We start from the raw sequence: 20,228 nt of genomic DNA, 5'->3' as shown, positions 1-20,228 counted from the left end.
TGTGTGTGTGTGTGTGTGTGTGTGTGTGTGTGATATGTAAGTACATTTCCCTGTGCCCGTGCATATTGCTGAGGAGAGGCGCTGGTCTAGTCTGGTCCAGCGTGGCTGAGGCTGAGGGAGGGGGGAGGGGACAGGCTGACTGCGGAGAGTATGAGGCAGGCAGAGCGGGGGGAAGCGCTTGCTAACGGGTGAACCGCCGTGGAGTAGCCTCCTCACTAGCCCAGCCGTAAGTACCTTTCTCTCCCTAATCTCCCAGCCCTCACGCCTCTACACACAGCAAGCATGGGACTCAATAGGTGGCTGGGTTAAAGAGGAGTGGAAAAGGGTGTTGTGTTGTGTCTGTGTGAGAGTGAGAGAGAGAGAGAGGGAGGGAGAGATGGAGAGCAAGAATGAGGGGGGATGGGCTGTGCTTTGTCAGTGCATGCAAGTAGCAGCCACAGCCGCAGCTTTTGCCATTCAGACTCAGCGTGATGGCTAACACAAACCTGGCTCATTGTGTATTTTTGCATGGTGTCAGTGTATGTTTATTTGCCATTCATGTTCAGACAGAGTTGTCCGTAGCTCCAGTCTGTCTCAGTATGGTGCATGTTATTCATTCAGTCTCTCCTCCACTACCAGGCATCATCCTCAGGTACACAGAACCTTAATCCACCCCAGCCTGCAGCAGTATTTTCTGGATGCCTCAGTGATGAACACAATTACTCAGCCAAAAATAGACACACAACAACACTGTAGAATTGGAGTCTATACCTTGTCTATGCGGGTGGAATGACAACAGTTATGAGCAAGCCTGATAGCATCATGTTTCTGGTTTTTCTCTTGTGTTGCATCAGATCTCTGGTTTGCTAGTCAGGTTACAAGCACCGGTCGGGCACCTTGCATTACATTGGTGGTGTCTCATAGCTGAGGGAGTAAGTGGATATCTCTCTGGACCGTATAATGAAGAGTCCAGCCAGTGGTCAAGCTGTGTAGTTGACATGTCACATGACAGTGGAATGCTCTTCATGCATTGTGTCACCTCCTGCAGAGGAATGCACTGATTTAGGTCATTGACCAGTGAGTGGAAATGGAATCGCAGTGTAGTGCTCTACATTTTTGGCAGACGTCATTCAGAGGACCGTGCTGATATAGGTCATGCTCTAATGTAGGGATGGACAACTGGCGGCCCCCCTTTTGTAAGCCAAGATTATACAAGTGTCAAAACTCTATTGGAGGGATGTGACATCATTCTTCCATGAGAAATCCGTCATTTGGTGTTTTGTTGATGGTGGTGGAAAATGCTGTCTCAGGCACCGCAACAGAATCTCCCATAAGCGGTCGATTGGGTTGAGATCTGGTGGCCTGCCCAGTATTTTTATACATGACTAAAGATTGATGGGATGTTAATTGCTTAATTAACTCAGGAACCACACCTGTGTGGAAGCACCTGCTTTTAATATACTTTGTATCCCTTGTTTACTCAAGTGTTTCCATTATTTAGGCGGTTACAGTGTATCTGGTTTCAATGTCATTGCTTGGGAGGGATTGTAAATAGGTGAAGAATTGTGCCATTGATGACTAACAGGATGAAGAAACTTCCTGATTTCACTGATTTGATTGGTCGATTTATTTATTTATTGATTCATTGATTGACTGACTAACTGATTAGATTGACTCCCCAGGGTGAGGAAGCTAAAGGAGACGCTGGTGACAGTGCAGCAGCTGGATAAGAACATGAGCAACCTGCGTACGTGGCTGTCACGGATCGAGGCCGAGCTGGCCAAGCCCGTGGTCTACAGCGTCTGCCACAGTGATGAGATCCAGAGGAAGCTGGCTGAGCAGCAGGTGGGTACCAGGGGCCAGGTGTCAGACACTCCATACACTAACCACAAACCACCATTCAGGACAGGCTGTTTAACATTAACTGCATATGTTTAATTTATATAGTCTCTGTGGGTCAGAAAGCTGAGGGGAGGAATGTAGAGTGAAATATTTTTTTTTACACTTTTGAATGTGGTATGCTGTATTGGAGTCCCAGCGGGTTACAGAGAGCAGGAACTGTTAGGAGACATGCTATCACACCAGTGGGGGGAGATGTGCTGTAATGAAGCTACTGTAGGTTTCCGAGAGCTAAGAATGCAGGTGGAAATGGACTTTAGCCTTAATAGTCCTGCTTCCCGCTTCCTACGCATGTTCTTTGGGAACAGTGTAATGGAGCCGTGCTTCATAGAGAAGGAAAAACAGTCTCCTGCTGCTCCTGAGAAAGGGCTATTCTGGTCATTACAGAGAGTGAGGGAACACTCAGATGCATTTGGAAATGACACTTACATTGCCGTGCTCTCCAGGCCTCCAGGTTTGGCCAGGGCAACGCCAGATTCCAGAGAACAAACCGCAGCTTCTGAAAGATTCTATTGTTCTGACAGGAGATGTGTTGTGGAGGTTGAGGACTTACTTCAAAAGCAATGGGTGTTACTCAGGTGTATCTAAACAGTTAACTATATCTTCCTGTGTCTGTATGCAGGATTTGCAGCGGGACATTGAGCAGCACACGGAGGGCGTAGCGTCAGTTCTGACTCTCTGTGATGTTCTTCTCCACGATGCTGACGCCTGTGGGAGCGACACAGAGAACGACTCCATCCAACAGACCACCCGCAGCTTGGACCGCCGCTGGAGGAACATCTGTGCCATGTCCATGGAGAGGAGGATGAGGTGAGCGCATTGAACTCGTCATCTCACACACACTACACACACACCACACACACACACACACACACACACACACACACACACACACACACCACACACACACAACACACACACACACACACACACACACTCACACACAACACAGTACACATCACCACACACCACACACACACACATACAGTACACCACAACATACACAATTCACCACACACACACACCCACATACAGTACACACACACACACCACACTAACAGATTATACGACAAACCAACACACACACAACAGTGACAAACAAATACACGACACACCACACACAACACACAGACAGAAGCCAACAATGGGTAAGACGACCTCGGTCAAAAAGGTAGCCCCTTATATATAGCTTATAAATTCTTTCTACAACCTCTTCCTTTTAGGATTGAGGAAACATGGCGACTGTGGTGTAAGTTCCTAGATGACTACTCCCGCTTTGAGGACTGGCTGAGGACAGCTGAGCGCACTGCGGCCAACCCTGTCTCGGCGGATGTCCTCTATACCAGCGCCAAGGAGGAACTCAAGAAGTTTGAGGTCAGCAAAAACACCCATTGATGACCTATGAGCCCTCACACCAAAACATTCTCGACACATCTGCCACTGAACTTTTGAGAAAGCTTTTGGTCAGAGTATTCATTCTGTTTACGAGTAGTCAGGTTCTCATGTGGTGACTAGAGACAATTACCCTTCGGCCTTCAGTGTTTGTATGGATTACTAACAGAGATTAGGCTGGTTAATCTGGGCTCTGCTGAAGCCCTCTCTTTTTCTTGAGAGCAACCAGAATAGCTGTATGACACTATTATTTACCAAATATGATTGTCTTGCTCTCACAGTATGTTTCCATGGCTGAAATTACATTATAACCTGATGAAGACAGCTTGGCTGTCGAAACGTTGGTTATTAAATTATTCCTTCTGAGCTACTAGAGTGTGCGGCTCTCTCTTTCATTTTCAAGTGTTCTACTCCGCTAGCCAGCACCTCGCCTAAACAGGTGTGTGTTTCTTTTGCCTCCAGATTGACCATGGTTGATATTGAACATTTAATTGACATAATCGTGCATGTAATTGTTGAACTATATCGAATAGAGGAATCAATATTTGCGTTGATTACATGTATTCACCGGGAAGCGTTGCCATGTTTTTCATCTATTCTTAGACTCTAGAGTGCAGAACACAACATGTTTCTCCATTCAACATCAATCACTCTTAAAATATATTTGATGTCAGTCTTAACCCAGACCTATCTCCCTGCCCCCCTACTCCCTGATTCCACCCCCAGGCTTTCCAGAGGCAGGTCCATGAGAGGCTGACCCAGCTAGAGCTGGTCAACAAGCAGTATCGCCGTCTGGCCAGAGAGAACCGCACCGACGCCTCCAGCAAACTCAAGGTCATGGTTCACGAGGGCAACCAGCGCTGGGACAGCCTGCAGAAGAGGGTGGCCGCCGTTCTCCGTAGACTCAAGGTGAGAGGGTCAGATGTCAGGGGATAGGGGTTAAGGGTGAGAGGAGTTATCAATATTTCCTCACTGAATCAGTTACCCTAAGGTCAACATCTGAAATTCTGGTGGGTAAGATCAAGTCAGAATGGGAATGTGAACAGATTGGGGTTATTCAAGAGTCACGTAAAAACACGCTCTATCTTATAGTGCTGATGTGTAAGGTCACCAGTGTGCTATTTTAGGTTCTGAGTGTAGATGTGAGTAGTGATCTGAGTGATGCGTTAGCTCAGCATCAGCTCTAAGCCTGCTGTATTTAGGTCACCTCTCTGATGGTGAAAAAGCAAGGACAGTCACGTTGCCAAGCAGCTGTTTCCATTGTGGCATGTGGCTGGAGCCAGATGGAGAATCTTTTTTTAAAGAAGCATCTGATTAGGGACCTTCACTTCTGTCGCCCTCTGCCCCTTCCCCACATTGCCTGGACAGAGCAGCTAAATTCTCTCTCTATAGGATATTTCCATATATGCTATGAATATACTTTCTCCTTTGCCAAGAATAAATCCGTTATTCCACATTAGATTGAATGAACTTGCTTTCAATCTAGTTCAATATCAATGCTGATGAATTCTGATTTTGAAATAACAATGCACTGTTATTTCCTATGCTGATTAGTGCTGGTTTTACAAATCACTCAATTTTAGTGATATACCATATCTCTACTAAATGATCTGAATGTTAATCTTCTATTCGGTTGTCTCCTGCAGCACTTTACCTCTCAGAGGGAAGACTTTGAGGGCACACGGGAGGGTATCCTGGTCTGGCTCACTGAGATGGACCTGCAGCTAACCAACGTCGAGCACTTCTCAGAGAGCGACATCGAGGACAAGATGAGGCAGCTCAATGTACGTTGACTCCCACTGGCCACTATAGTCTATCCATCTTCCTTTCCTTTTCCTCTATTCAACTATTGATACGATGTGTTTCTGCTTAATGTTTGGCTGGCGGGTTGAGAGCTGATCTCTCTCTCTCTGGTCTCCCCTCCCTCAGGGCTTCCAGCAGGAGATCACTCTGAACACCAATAAGATCGATGCTCTGATCGTGTTTGGGGAGAACCTGATCCAGAAGAGTGCTCCTCTGGACGCCGTGCTGATAGAGGATGAGCTGGAGGAGCTGCACTCCTACTGCCAGGAGGTGTTTGGCAGGGTGGCCCGCTTCCACCACCGCCTCATCAACAGACGCCCGGTCAGTGGGCTGCATCTCCTTTCACCACAACACTATGACACACTCTAGCTCACCTCATTTAACAGTCAAATAGTCATATAACTCCAGTCTGTGAAACTGTGGATATGAATCCATTTCATTCCTGGACAATTACACTTACAAACAAGATGCTTTTTAGGAAAGTATAATTGGAAATGCTATGCATCTACACAGTATGACTGAAGGTTGGTATCCCTACCTCTTTCTCCCTCAGGTTCTGGAGGAGGAGCGGGACCTGTCTGACCACGACACAGATCTGGAGGACTCAGCGGAGCTGGCTGGAAGTTCCTGGGGGGAGGAAGACGAAGAGGAAAAGGAGGAGGATGAGTCCCGAGTGACGGGCGAGTCATTGGGACGGCAGGCCGTGTGCCGTCTCTTGGCCCCCCCTCTGGAGTGTTCAGGGCGAGAGACCCCAGTCAGCGTGGACTCTATCCCCCTGGAGTGGGACCACACTGTGGACGTGGGGGGATCTTCATCCCATGAGGATGAGGAGGATGCTACCTACTATAGCGCCATGTCAGGTAATGACCACTGATAGACTTCTCTAGTCTCCTGTACCTGGCTTTGTCTCAGTCTTTGTTACCAGGTGAATGAACATGAATGAAGAAGAGTGTGCGGAAGAGAGCCATTCTATCCATAGTGGTCTAAGAGAAGAGTACCTATTGACACCCTTCTTTTTTTGCAGATGTAGAAATCACTGAGAGCTCAGAGTCCTTTGTTAAGGCAACTGCCAAAGCATTGAGAGCAGTCTCGGGTAGGCACTCTGCCTCCTGTCCTGCATGTGTCTGAACTGCTGTGTGGTTATGATGGCCGGGCATGACCCTCCCCATCCCAATATCTCAGCTCTGATATCCCCCTTCCCCTGGACATACAGGCCTACAGATTGGTTTTGTACATTATTGGATGTTAATAACACTGTCCCACCACAGGCCTTGACCATGACTTGACCACAACCACCTGCATCTGTATATCTTCATACACACCACTGCATGATTATACATCACTGGATTTTATTGATGGTATTTGTAGATTCACTATTTGATTACTGAGTGTTCTGCTGCATGTAGTCAGTTGTCATGGCATTCTCATGGCATCTCCTTTGGTCGAGTGTGCATGTACATTTGGTTAAAAAAAAAATCTGTGTTTTCAGCATAAGTGAATCTCAAAGTGGCCATAGGGGAGCCCAACTGCCCATAACCACTCAGTGAACCTAGAACCATCTTGCCCTAGTCTGACTTGCTTCCTCCTCTTGTTCCCCATCCCAGTGAAGTCGGTGACAGACCCCCCCAGCTGGCACTCCCCTGAGCCACAGGAGAGGAAACATGTTCCCAGGGACATCATCCTGGGCTCCTCTCCCACCCACATCACCAGCACCCCCTTTCACCAGCAGGGCTATGTAAGTCACCATACAGTCTGCCTGTTATTTCTCAAAACACAAATTAAACTGTATATACAGTAACATCATTGGATAAAGACATAACTGTTAGTTGATGATAGTGATGATAGGTAGTGACATTGGCATGTCTGTGTCCGTGGGCCAGGTCAAGCTGATGTCAGAGTGCAGTGGCAGTATCGACAGTGTGAAGAGGGTCAAACTGATCTTAAATGACGAGGAGCTGGAGGACCAAGGCCTCACCACGTTAACCACCGCAGACAAACAGACTGGTAGGTGTCATTGATAACACACACTGATCTACAGCCATTTATATTCTGTCTGCTATATTTATATCTGCTAGCCTGGTCCCAGATCTGTTTGTTTTGTGTTGCAAAGTTTGGAAAGACAGCACAAACAGAGCTGGGACTAGGCCTTACATCTGCCACAATGGCCTTTATAACCATTGTGACCTGTTGTTGTGCAGGTGTGATCGAGCGCTGGGAGCTGCTGCAGGCCCAGGCCCTCAGTGACGAGCTGTGCATCAAACAGGACCTGCAGCAGTGGCAGAAGCTGAACTCTGACCTCAATGAGATCACTTCCTGGCTGGGCCATGTGCTGCCAGAGCTAGAGAGGCTGCAGAGGCTGGCCCCGGCTACCAGCATCCGAGACATGGAGGGCAACATCAGGAGACTCAAGGTGAGGGCCCAAGTATGATACAGCTCCTGTGACGCCAGTGGAGCAACAATAGACAAAAAGTAGGGATTTTATTTCATTAGTAAAAGAGATGAATGTGAAACATTCTTTGATTTATGGACAAACAAGAAACACTATTTTCCTCTTCTCTGTCCAGGAGATGCAGAAGACGTTCAACAGCTACAAGTCTCTGATGATCTCCATCAACCTGAGTGGGCAGGACTTCCAGTGTGGGGACAGTGCTGAGCTGCAGGAGCTGCAGGAGGGCCTGAGGACAGCCAATCACAGCTGGACACAAGCCTGCGTCGGCCTGGAGAGCTGGGAAGAACGACTGCAGAGCGCACTCATGCAGTGCCAGGTGAGGGAAACAACTCGATACGATACACTCTGAGGTCAAATCTCAAATGATACCGTATTCCCCATCGTACACTACGCATATAGAAATGAAAATCAGTAGATAGTACTGACGTCATCCACATATTCCTATGGAATACTCCTAATGGAGCATGAAGTATTTGAAGCACGCCATATTGCTGAATGGGGCTGAATCAAATATATTTATAACTAACCTGTCGTTTACACTGCTAGCAAATGAAGCATAGTGGGCATAACAAGCAAGGAGGTGGGCAAAGCCAAGCACGAGCTAGCAGGATCCCAACTACCTCATCCCCATATTGTTATTTATTTATTTCTTGCTCCTTTGCATCCCAGTATCTCTATTTGCACATTCATCTTCTGCACATCTATCACTCCAGTGTTTAATTGCTCAATTGTAATTACTTCGCCACCATGGTCTATTTTATTGCCTTACCTCCCTAATCTTACCTCATTTGCACACACTGTATATATATTTTTTTTCCTATTGTGTTATTGACTGTAAGTTTGTTTATTCCATGTGTAACTCTGTGTTGTTGTTTGTGTCGCACTGCCTTGCTTTATCTTGGCCAGGTCGCAGTTGTAAATGAGAACTTGTTCTCAACTGGCCTAACTGGGTAATTAAAGGTGAAATAAATAAATAAATAAAAATATTGGCGCGTTTTAGCATGCAATTCGACCCTGCACTCCTTTTAAACAATGCTTTTTTTTTTACTTTGACAAAGCTTCAAGTCTATAAAACTTTGTTTATAAAATATTCTAGTTTTGGGAACAGAAAAACATATTGAGATCAGATGTTTCATCGATGAGAGAATTGGCAGAATGTTGGCCCAGTTCTATCCTCTCCCACTACCCGCAGCTGGACTTCCTCTCACTACCATATTTGGTGGTGAGAAAATGTTCTAAGCGAATGCTTCAGCCTTATAGCCCCTGTGACGAGTCTGGGTTACTCTTTCTGTCTGTGGCTGAATAGCACCAAAAAAATTGCTAACGATTGTGCTGAAAGTGGTCGTAACTAGCAAAGGATCATGGTCGATGTAGTTGTTTTCATCTTGCCTGAGAATTTCAACCGGGAGCCTCCTCGTTGCCTGTGATTGATCTCTGTCAGAATGACAAATGATACATACTGTAGGTATTTCTATTGTCCAGATGGGTTAGGGCAGTGTGCAGTGTGGTTGCGATTGCATCGTCTGTGGACCTATTGGGGCGGTAAGCAAATTGGAGTGGGTCTAGGGTGTCAGGTAGGGTGGAGGTGATATGATCCTTGACAAGTCTCTCAAAGCAAAGTGTTTAGAAACATTCTATTGCTATGTACAATAAAAGTGACTCCAAAATGACACAAATTATTACCAGTAATTTAATCTGAAACACAATCAAAGCAAACAGCAAATGCATCCAACAAGTTTGTAGAGTCACAAGCTTGATGTAATCATTGCGTGCTAGGAATATGGGACCAAATACTACACTTTTGACTACTTTAATACACCTATAAGTGAATTTGTCCCAATACTTTTTGTCCCCGTAAATGGGATGACTATGTACAAAAAAAGAGATGTAATTTCTAGACGGTTTACCCGATATAGATGAAAATACCCTCAAATTAAAGCTGACAGTCTGCGCTTTAACCTCATAGTTGTTGTATCATTTCTAATCCAAAGTGCTGGAGTACAGCGAGCCAAAACAGCAGAACATTTGTCACTATCCCAATACTTTTGGAGCTCAACGAGTGTCTAAAACATTTTATTTGGCCGTTCTGGCAATCGTAATTTACATAGGCTTTCTAGGACACACCAGGGCTTTTGGCACCGCTAGTCAGAGCTCGTGACTTCACATTCCAGACCAAACACTGAGGGCATGGCACTACGTCCTATGGCTCGGGTCAAACGGAGCACACTATGTAGGGAATTGGATGTAATTTAAGACACTCCTAAAAAAAAAAAAAATGGATAAGACTAACCTTGTCCTATTGACCTCTGAACTATCTGTTTAGGAGTTCCATGAGACGCTGCACTCCATGTTGCTGTGGCTGGCCAGGGCTGAGAGCACACACTACGCCGTCAACATCCATGACCGGTTTGCACAGCACTCTGTCCTGCTGGAGCACAGAGACACACTCATGGTGAGGAAGGGAGAACAAGCTTCCATAGAAACGTTTAGCATCAAATAACAGAGCATAGTGGACAATATATCATAATATATAGTATAGCTGCTAGCATGGCATAGAAAGGTTCACAAGCTGGCCTACTTTTATGTGCACAGAGCAATTTGAAATAGAATAAGCTTGATTATAAGATAGAGCTGACCTATAAGTTGTAATAGTTACTGTAATTGTCCTACTGTACGAGCGTGCTGACTGAGGCCTGGTCTCTCTTGCGCCCCCTGCTATGTTGCAGGCCCTGGAAGAAGAGTTGCGTGGGCGCCAGCGGCAGGTCTCCTCCCTTCAGGAGATCTCCTCCCAGCTCCTCCTGGAGGCCACGGCCGACGACAGCGTCGAGGCAAAGGAGAAGGTCCACGTTATCGGCAACAAGCTCCGACTCCTACTGCGCCAGGTGGCCAATGACCTGCACATCCTGCAAGGCAGGCTGGTACGTCAACATTGGGTTATTTACCTATGCAATACCAGGACCCCATCATTCATTTTTTTTGAGAATAGGGTTTATGTGCTGTGTTACAGTCATTGACAGTTATTATTATTATTGTTGGTAGTGTCAACAGGTTTGGTGTGTCTGTCTCTCTGACTGATGATGTGACTGTTTGTGTACCGTCTGTGTCTGTCACAGGAATCGTGTCCAACCAGCTCTGAGATGGATAGTGTTGCTCCGGGATCGCTCAGCTCTCAACTCCAGCTGCAGAAGGTACACCTTCATTCACGCATGTAGACTGGTGCTCTAATGCAGAGTATATGCAAATAGTGGCTGACTGCTAGGGTTGTTCACTGTTGGGTTCAATCAAGCCTCCAACGCTATTTACAGTGAACATTCTGTAATAACCATAGATTAAAATACATTTAGCATGTTTTGGCATGTTTACTATGAATCTATATGAAATGCTATTCCGCATTGACTGGAATGTGATCGAATGGCATGGTATGATGTGTATGTGTATAGGAGCAAGCTGGAATGAGAGCTGCAGGAGTCCAAGACGCAGGCTGCAGAAAGTACGTGCTAATCTAAACGCCTGATCTCTCACACCTTTTACACCCTTTTCATTTAACATGTAGGAACAAAATACCTGAGTGATAAGAACAGGGCTTGGGCTTGAATACTGATGTAAATATGTTACCGAGAAAGATTATGCCAGTGTCCGTTACTGTCCTCAGACAACTTTTCTTATCCGTTTGACTCTAATGTCCATAGCCGTACTAATGCCTTTCTCTCCATCTCTCTCTCCATCGCCAGGGAGGAGAAGGGAGACTCTTCCTCAGCTCGGCCATTCTTCTACAGGGTACTGCGTGCTGCCTTCCCCCTCCACCTGCTCTTCCTGCTGCTGCTGGTGCTGGCTTGCCTGGTGCCTCTGTCTGAAGAGGACTACAGCTGTGCCCTGTCCAACAACTTTGCCCGCTCCTTCTACCCCATGCTGCGCTACACCAACGGCCCCCCGCCCACATGAGACAGCAACAACACCCACTCCCCTAACACCCACCCCCCTGCCCCCGCCTTTTAAAGTCCCCATCCACCACTGTCGGAAACGGACCCGAAAAACACACAGACTGGAGCCAAGCGTTCTGTTTCTCCACTCCAAATGTTTTTTTTTTTTTTATTGTCTAAAGTAAAATTGAATTAGGTATTTATATTTATATTTAATATATGTTGAGCGCTCATGAAGTTATGCGGCTCTGAAAATAAGCCATATCATTGGTTTGAAGTAAACATTTTTATATGTAGTGAAGATGTTGATTATTATCCCCATCGAGTTGTTTTCCACATACAAAAAAATATTTCAAAGTTATTTTAATAGCTTTGTTTTATCATTGCAGATACTGTATACTCATAATAATGGCAAACTGCAGTTGCTACCAAAGGATCAGAGTACTGAGGATATTGATCATTACTGTTTCTACCATTTTACTTAGGACAACCAATTGTGGATAGCACATTTTTGTACATAGACTGAAAACGATTTTGTTTTTGTCTGTTTGATTTAGAATCATGTACACTGTGATATGTAATTTTCACTGAATTATGGTAGCGAATCAACTGCAAACATGCCTTGCTGTAGTCAATCTGTTTTTGTTTAAAAATATTTTATTTACACTAGTGTACCTATGATTTTGTGTGAGTAACCCTATCTCCCACAGAGGCCTTGTGTGATTGTGGGCCACCCTGGGCTGATGGGGGACATATTGAGTGCGGCTTACAAATCGTTTTAGCACCGGAGAACTAAATCAACAACGTTTGGATGTACCCATCTGGAAGCTGCTCTATTACACTTTTCTTTCCTGCGAATATTGTGAGTAAAATCTGATGCTGTCATACCTGTAAAATACCGTAAATACACTACAGTATATGAATATATATGTGACATGAACCTGGGCCAGTCAGTGAGCGATTAATGTTGCGGTGTACATGCAGAATCAAAGAGTACGTATAGACTAGAAGGTTTCCTGTCCGTATGCTTTGGCTTTCTTCACAAAGAAGGCTTACTCATGTGTAAAAAATTACAGGCAAGCTGGAGCTGATCAGAGAACAGTTAATTTACCTGGCTCCATTATTAGTGTACATAGTCAAGTCACTTTGTACTGCTCTGTAGTACAATGAAACAAAGAAAACAATGGTGTACAGTTGAATACATTTTTTAATGTTTATTTATGGATGATGAATAGCTTGAATTCATTTTTACTTGACAATAAACATTGTTTGCCATAATCTGTGCTTATGTCAATAGAACTACATTCACGTTTCACAGTTGCTTTTAAGATGTTTGGTTGCAATTCCATTGGGGCTAAAATGCCTCAATATGACAAGCTCTGTATGTGGATTTTCTATCAATACAAATATGACTTTGACATTGAACATCAGAAACAGCACAAGCACCAAATCATTACAGAAGGGACAGGGTATGATCAGGATGCATAAGTACAAGTGTGTGAGTTTCTAGCAGTTGCTGGTTTTTGTTTGGCTTCTGATCTCACACACAAACTTGAATGGAGACTAGCAGTCATCTTAAATCAAAGGCCACAAAATTCATCTGGTTGAAATGTAGGTTTTTACAATGAGTACATCATAACACATCCCCTCCACACATCCAGCATGAAAAGTTACAGTTACTGTACTGTAATAGCAGTATGCACCTGGTGGTATGAGGTAAAGAAACCCCACAATCTGATTTAAAAAAAAATTCAAATGCACATCTCATTGCTATAGTCCTGTTTGATAAATCATGTTCACAGCATGGACTTCATGCACCATTTTCCAAGTTCGCCAGTTACAGTAGGATGGTATGAATTGTTGCAGACACTGATAAAGGTGAAAAAGTTTAGAAATATATCAAAAGGAGACACATTTTGACTGGTAGAGGTTAAAAGATGTACTCATTACTAGCTACATTACCAACTGCATTAATACAAGGAAATTACACCAAAAATACAGTCAATTCACTGTCATAAATCATATTTTTCCATAGACCAAAAACATCCGAAAAGGATACAACTGTAATATTTACCTCACAATGACACATTCTGCAGTCTGTAAGAGATTTTACTCTCAGTCAGCCTATTGGGAATGGTGTACACTGTCCCAGAGTGTGGACTTTGGTCAGATTCATCGCTTGTCCTATTGTGCCAACCTGGCCTCTCCTTCAGTCCAGTCACCCCTTTGGGGTGATTTACAGTCTCAGGCAGTCTCCCACCATGTCCCACGCTGTATCCTGTCACTGTCCCTCTCACTGAGGTACACATCTCCCCTCTCTCGGCTGGCCAGCACCCTGGCTGGATGTACCTGGAGAACACATTGGATTATGATTCATGGAGTATTGGTGAACATACATTCTACGTCTTCAGTGGCTAACCCAACGTCGTTAACTTACTAATGCTCTCGAGTGTTTGGCTCTCCTCTGGGTTTTGGAATGGTAGCTGGAGCTGAGTGTCTACAGCAGGAGCTGGTGCTGCTGGGGGCTCTGTGGGGTCGTTGTTAGAGGGGTCATGAGTTGCGGACATACGGCTGCTGTGGGTTGTGTTGGCGTCCAGCATTTCCAAGAGCAGGTCATAGAGCAGCACAACATTCTTCTTCTTCATGCTAGAGAGGTGCTGCATGCCTTTGTTACTAAGGAGACGTGGAGAGAAGCAGCATGGGAATGTTGTTTTGATTAACATCCAAAAAAGTGTCGCTGACTGAAATTACAATGGACAGATCTGCAGGTGTGCTTTTATGTCACTGACTGACTGAACAGACACTGACACAGTAGACTCGTGTTGCTGCTAGTGAGACATTGCTGTAGCTGTAGTCTACCTGACGTGGCGAATGTGTGAGAGTAGCATGAGGAGGTGGGCCAGGCGGGATGACTGCTGCTGGAATGACAGGCCTCGTTTGGAGATGGCCCACACCAGGGCATCTGTCACCGAGTCCAGCAGACGCAGCAGCTTCCCCCTGCTCTCCAGATCTTCTGCCCTCTCCGGAGAGGTAGAGCAGATGTCTACAGGTGGACACAAACATAGACCCTATGTAACTATTAATTTATGACGCAGAATCACTGGGAAACATCCACCTGTCACACTTACTTTAACTCCATAAAACAAAAAATCCTACTATCACTTAACATATAATTAATTTGCATTTGAAACACTAGATGGCACTGGTGGGGAGAAAATGCTTCAGCCTACAAACATCTCCTTCATAAATCAGACATTCCAAACAAGAATAGACATTAAAATGTAGGCCTGAGGAATTGAGACATATCTTACTTCTGTCCAACAAAACAATTCCGCAATCCTATGCTCTGAGTTTCTAAACTAGATTTCTGTTGCACAATTTGTATTTTTCCAGCTTTTTTGGAAAATAATCAACAGAGTCTGGCAGTGATGGGAGCCAGTGTATGTGGTGGCCGAGCTCTGACCCCAGTGAGGACAGACAGAGCAGTCAGTCACCCCACTGAAACCTGGGGTGAACATTGATAGGGATAGGACACCTTGATCCCTGGGAGAGGAAAACAACTTGTGCTTTTCCATTGAGACTTACCCCCACACCAGTGGGCCGCCAGTGTTTAATGTTAATGTGAGCTACAGTGCTATTGTGTTTTCATCAGGAGTGTGACAATAAAAAAAGTATTGTGGCGAGCAGAATTAATTACATCTGCATCATTCAAGACTGTTGCTTTGTGAGGTTAAAATTCACAGTTAGCCATTGTTATGAAAATGCAAGCTGAAAAGTACCCAGGGCCTTGCCTTGGCTCCAAGTTAGAGCAGGTCCATGAGACACGGGTGCCGGCCCGTGTAGATGGAAACAGAAAAGTCTGAGTCTTTTGGGTAAAACACTGGTGTAAATCCTCAATGGAAATATGGCAAACATGCCCAATTACAAAAGTAGCTCCTAAAGGTGCTTTCACCTCCAGGTCTCTGACTGGGGACAAACACACACTCAACACCCACACAGCCTCTCATACAGTACAGAAGTACTAATTATTTGACTTACTGGAGTTGAGGAGGATCATGGCTTTCAGACAGACGTACTCCTCCCTCTGAAGGTTCAGCTCCCGGAACCTAGAGGTGGCTGCCAGCAGCATGTCAAATATCTCCATAATGCCCTCCACACAGTTTCCCTCTTCCCTACAAACACACAGAGGGAAAGATATGTATTATACATACAATATAGTTCATTCGGAAAGTATTCAGACCCTTTGACCTTTTCCACATTTTGTTACGTTACAGCCTTATTCTAAAATCGATTAAATTCTTTTTTCCCTCATCAATCTACTCACAATACTCCATAATGACAAAGTGAAAAGAGGTTTTAGATATTTTTGCTAATTTGTTCTAAACAAAAAAACAGAAATATCTTATTTTCATAAGTATTCAGACCTCGACATTCAGCTCAGGTACATCCTGATTCCATTGATCATCCTTGATGTTTCTACAACTTGATTGGAGTCCACCTGTGGTAAATTCAATTGAATGGACATGATTTGGAAAGGCACACACCCATCTATATAAGGTCCCACAGTTGAGAGTGCATGTCAGAGCAAAAACTAAGCCATGAGGTTGAAGGAATTGTCCGTAGAGCTCCAGGACAGGATTGTGCTGAGGCATAGATCTGGGGAAGGATACCAACACATTTCTGCAGCATTGAAGGTCCACAAGAACATTCATTCTTAAATGGAAGAAGTTTGGAACCACCGAGACTCTTCCTAGAGTTGGCCACCCGGCCAAACTGAGCAATCGGGGGAGAACGGCCTTGGTCAGAGAGGTGACCAAGAACCTGATGGTCACTCTGACAGAGCATCTCTGTGGAAATGGGACAACCATCCCTGCAGCACTCCACCAATCAGGCCTTTATGATAGAGGAGCCAGACGGAAGCACATAACAGCCCGCTTGGAGTTTGCCAAAAGGAACCTAAAGGACTCTCTGACCATGTGAAACAAGATTCTCTGGTCTGATTAAACCAAGATTGAACTCTTTGGCCTGAATGCCAAGCGTCACGTCTGGAGGAAACCTGGCACCATCCCTACGGTGAAGCATGGTGGTGGCAGCATCATGCTGTGGGAATGTTTTTCATCAGCAGGGACTGTAGATTAGTCAGGATTGAGGGAAAGATGAATGGCGCAAAGGACAGAGAGATCCTTGATGAAAACCTGCTCCGGAGTGCTTGGGACCTCAGCCTGGGGCGAAGGTTCACCTTCCAACAGAACAACGACTCTAAGCACATAGCCAAGACAATGCAGGAGTGGCTTCGGGACAAGTCTCTGAATGTCCTTGAGTGGCCCAGCCAGAGCCCGGACTTGAACCCGATCGAACATCTCTGGAGAGACCTGAAAATAACTGTGCAGCGACGCTCCCAATCCAACCTGACAGAGCTTGAGAGGATTTGCAGAGAAGAATGGGAGAAACTCCTTAAATACATGTGTGCCAAGCTTGTTGCGTCATTCCTAAGAAGACTCGAGGCTGTAATCGCTTTCAAAGGTGCTTCAACAAAGTACTGGGTAAAGGGTCTGAATACTTATGTAAATGTGATATCTGTTTTTTTCGTGTTTTTTTTATACATTTGCAAAAAATTCAAATAACCTGTTTTTTTCCTTTGTCATTAGATTGATCAGGGGGAAAAAACAATAATCCATTTTAGAATAAGACTGTAACATAACAAAATGTGGAAAAAGTCAAAGGATCTTAAATACTTTCCGAATGCACTGCACATTATTCATATTGTATAACAGTAGGTACCCACATACTGTAATAAAAACTCTTAGTAATAGAGTGCCACAAATGAATTAAATTAATGTTGAGAGATTTGTTGAGGGGTGTGACAAAATTAAAGTCCAATCAAAACGCTGACCCATTTGTCAACTTAATGTGTTTTTCATGGCAGCCTCAAGAGACAGTGCCAAAGCCACACAATGGCCAGAGGACTGAACAATAAGTCCCATGTTATGGGAACACACCAAGGTTAGCTAAGCCTATAGTGATAGTCGCCGTGGTAGTGTAAAAGGTGAAACACTACTCAACCACACCAACCCACACAACAAAACACACACACTCACATACACTGCTGTAAGGCTTCAGACACGTAAACTCAAAGATAGGAAAATAAATATAGGAGCACATGTGCACGCACACCTACTGTATTCAAAAGCCACACACCTCCTTAGACAAGTTAATAGCATACACACTCACATATAGACAAGTAGTACAAGCACTCACACATCCAGTACCTTAGTCTCAGGGGTGAGATCATTCTCAAGGCCAATAAATCCTCTAACCTTCTGGCCTGATCAGATTTACCCAAAACCAGAAATACAGCTAAATAACCAACATTCAATGTTTAAACAAACCCCAATGCTAAAGTTTTTTAGGCAACAACACACATGTATAATTCTGACAAACAAAGTGGGACGTGTGATTTAGAGACACAAACCTTTTGTTTACTGACAATTCAAAAAGGTGCTTTGTCAGCAAATTAAGACTTTGATATGGCCTAAATTCAAAGTCAAAACAAAACTCAACATTTTAACTTAAGAACCTCAAAATACTAATCAATCAGGAATTTGAAAATATTCTGTCCAATCGTTTGAAGCCAACACTGATATCGGTATTATTGCATTTTCATATAGCTCATAGATTTATGGGAGGTCAACCTCAGCAATTTCTAGGGAGAACACACTGTAACACTATCATTCTTATCAGTACCCACGCACACATAGAGTGAATAATGCTGGCCCCAGAGGGTACTGAGAATGTGAGTGTTCTTTTCCAGGCGTATTGGTGAAAGCTAATGAGCCTGAGCCTGTGGGAGTGACCAGTGAAGAGGGAGAGGCAACCCCAGGACTGTCTTTCCAACACAACATATTAAAACACATGCTTTTAACTGTACACGTAGTAAAAAGCATAATTTAAAAACAATTATTTTGCAGTTTGGTCTTTTCTAGATAAAAAAGGATGCACTTAATACTGACCAAGACATGACAGGAAATGCATTATGTCAAATTTCTTTACTTGAAGATGTGATATTTAATCTTATACCGGTATACTGTATTTTGAAGCTTAGTAGTAAAACATAAGCAGTTGTACCTGTTGAGCTTTAGGTCTGGTGAGAATATGAGTTTCCCAGGGTGGTCGACAGACCTCCACATCAGACCCAGCATCAGCACCTCCAGCCAGCAACACTCCAACAGGTGCACCTGGTCCGTCAGACTGAGCTCTACAAAGCCTGTAGTACACACACACACACACACACACACACACACACACACACACACACACACACACAACACACACACACACACATTATTTATGAAAAGAAAGTGTGGGAAATGAGTGTTCATTGTTCACTGTAGCTATTGTATAGCTTTACTAGGACTGAGTCTGGTAACCAGAGAACATAAAAAGAACTAAAAGACCCCTAACTTTAGAGGGACTAATTAAAGGACAGATTAAATGCACGGTCGAGCCCTCACACACTAAAGACACCCTAAGCTCCCAGCAGTCTGTTGGTACAAGTACTGAAGGATGGACATTGGAACAAAGCCAAATACTGAGACACCTTCCAATGATGAAACAAAAATCCACAATGCATATCTAGTCTGTGGAGTTTTTGTTCTTCTTTATCGCAGACAATACAAGCTAATTGTCACATTTCCTTCTTTCACCAAACCCCCTAAACCCCATCTCAGACAAGAGTGTGTGTGTGAACTCAGTCCCATCTCCCCTGAGAGGGCACCTGCTGGGCACACCTCTAAAACCCTGAGTGAGGAGGGAACAATGCTCACCAGCAGGATAGAGAGGAGAGGAGTAGTAACCCCTTCATAGCCTGTCCAACAGGACTACACAGCTGTGTGCCTGGCTGCAGTACTGTATGTGGCATAAAGAGAAGGCTAAGGGCCAACTACTACAGCAATGGACACAGTTAAAGGGTAGGGTGCGAAGGGTTTACAGCCAGACAGCTAGTCTTTCTTTCTTTGGACATATACCTCCTATCTCACATATAGACCTGGGACACCAACTCAGCCTTGCACATATGCTGCAGACAAACAGACAGACAGACAGACAGACACACAGGCAGACACACAGGCAGACACACAGGCAGGCAGGCAGGCACACACACCCTCCAGGTGTCTCACCAGGGATCTTCTTTGCCCAGCTGATCATGAGGACCAACTCCTTGTCAGCCAGGTTGGTAAGTGACATCATCATGCTGGCCTCAGTGAAGGGCTTCTTCAGGTCCTCCATCAGGTAGATCTCTGGCGGCTCCGCTTCCATGATGCAGGAGATCAGCTGTTCTGGGGTAAGGGACGAGTGGTGCACCTCCAGCTGAGGGTGGGAGCCCCCCTCCAGACGCATCTGTGCCCTGGTCCCTACCCCCAGCAGCCCGCCTGGCGCCCCCCGCCCCTGAGGTACACGCCGGTGCCTCGCCCCCCGGTAACTGCAGCGCTCTCGCCTCACACCTGGACAACAACACAGACAAGCAACAGAGAGGTTTCACTCCTACAGATACTGTACCTCTACAAGCAGTATCTGTTGCCAAATGTTCTATTGAAGGTTAGGTTTCAAAACACAACTAGTGGGAGAGACTAGATTAGGAAGATGGCTGCCTACCACACTTCATCATGCCCACTTCATAACACTTGCGTAGGCGGCAGGCCTGGCAGCTTTTACGGCGGTTCTTGTCGATAGTGCACTGGTTAGTTGCTGGACAAATGTAATCATTGTGGCCTAGATGAGATAGATGGAGA

At 44.9% G+C, this 20,228-nt stretch overlaps 2 protein-coding genes across 6 annotated transcripts in view; one reads left to right on the top strand and one right to left on the bottom strand.

Annotated features, from left to right (window-relative positions):
- syne2b (spectrin repeat containing, nuclear envelope 2b) overlaps positions 1-12,720 on the top strand; it is a 138,237-nt gene extending 125,517 nt beyond the window's left edge. The window contains 17 exon segments of the mRNA XM_023994407.2: positions 1,662-1,824; positions 2,501-2,688; positions 3,102-3,252; positions 3,997-4,179; positions 4,917-5,054; positions 5,200-5,394; positions 5,627-5,933; positions 6,098-6,166; positions 6,678-6,808; positions 6,954-7,077; positions 7,272-7,483; positions 7,638-7,838; positions 9,846-9,974; positions 10,249-10,440; positions 10,636-10,710; positions 10,963-11,012; positions 11,254-12,720. Of these exon segments, the coding sequence (XP_023850175.2) occupies positions 1,662-1,824; positions 2,501-2,688; positions 3,102-3,252; positions 3,997-4,179; positions 4,917-5,054; positions 5,200-5,394; positions 5,627-5,933; positions 6,098-6,166; positions 6,678-6,808; positions 6,954-7,077; positions 7,272-7,483; positions 7,638-7,838; positions 9,846-9,974; positions 10,249-10,440; positions 10,636-10,710; positions 10,963-11,012; positions 11,254-11,464 (2,719 nt within the window). The 3' untranslated portion in view covers positions 11,465-12,720.
- Positions 12,632-20,228, bottom strand: part of LOC111968649 (estrogen receptor beta) — a 28,403-nt gene continuing 20,806 nt past the window's right edge. For 4 of the 5 annotated variants that reach the window (XM_023994413.3, XM_023994411.3, XM_023994412.1 and 1 more), the window contains exons 4-10: positions 20,092-20,208; positions 19,617-19,940; positions 18,568-18,706; positions 15,481-15,614; positions 14,302-14,485; positions 13,880-14,115; positions 12,632-13,791 (exon numbers count right to left, since the gene is read on the bottom strand). In XM_023994413.3, coding sequence (XP_023850181.1) covers positions 13,736-13,791; positions 13,880-14,115; positions 14,302-14,485; positions 15,481-15,614; positions 18,568-18,706; positions 19,617-19,940; positions 20,092-20,208 — 1,190 coding nt within the window. In that variant the 3' untranslated portion in view covers positions 12,632-13,735. Of the gene's footprint in view, positions 13,792-13,879; positions 14,116-14,301; positions 14,511-15,480; positions 15,615-18,567; positions 18,707-19,616; positions 19,941-20,091; positions 20,209-20,228 lie in introns of those variants that run through there. The other variant, XM_023994415.3, reaches the window with a different exon arrangement.

Source organism: Salvelinus sp. IW2-2015, linkage group LG9, assembly GCF_002910315.2.
Source record: "Salvelinus sp. IW2-2015 linkage group LG9, ASM291031v2, whole genome shotgun sequence".
Classification (NCBI taxonomy): Eukaryota; Metazoa; Chordata; class Actinopteri; order Salmoniformes; family Salmonidae; genus Salvelinus; species Salvelinus sp. IW2-2015.
Note: the sequence above shows the minus strand (reverse complement) of the source record. Positions and strands in the feature narration are given on the sequence as shown.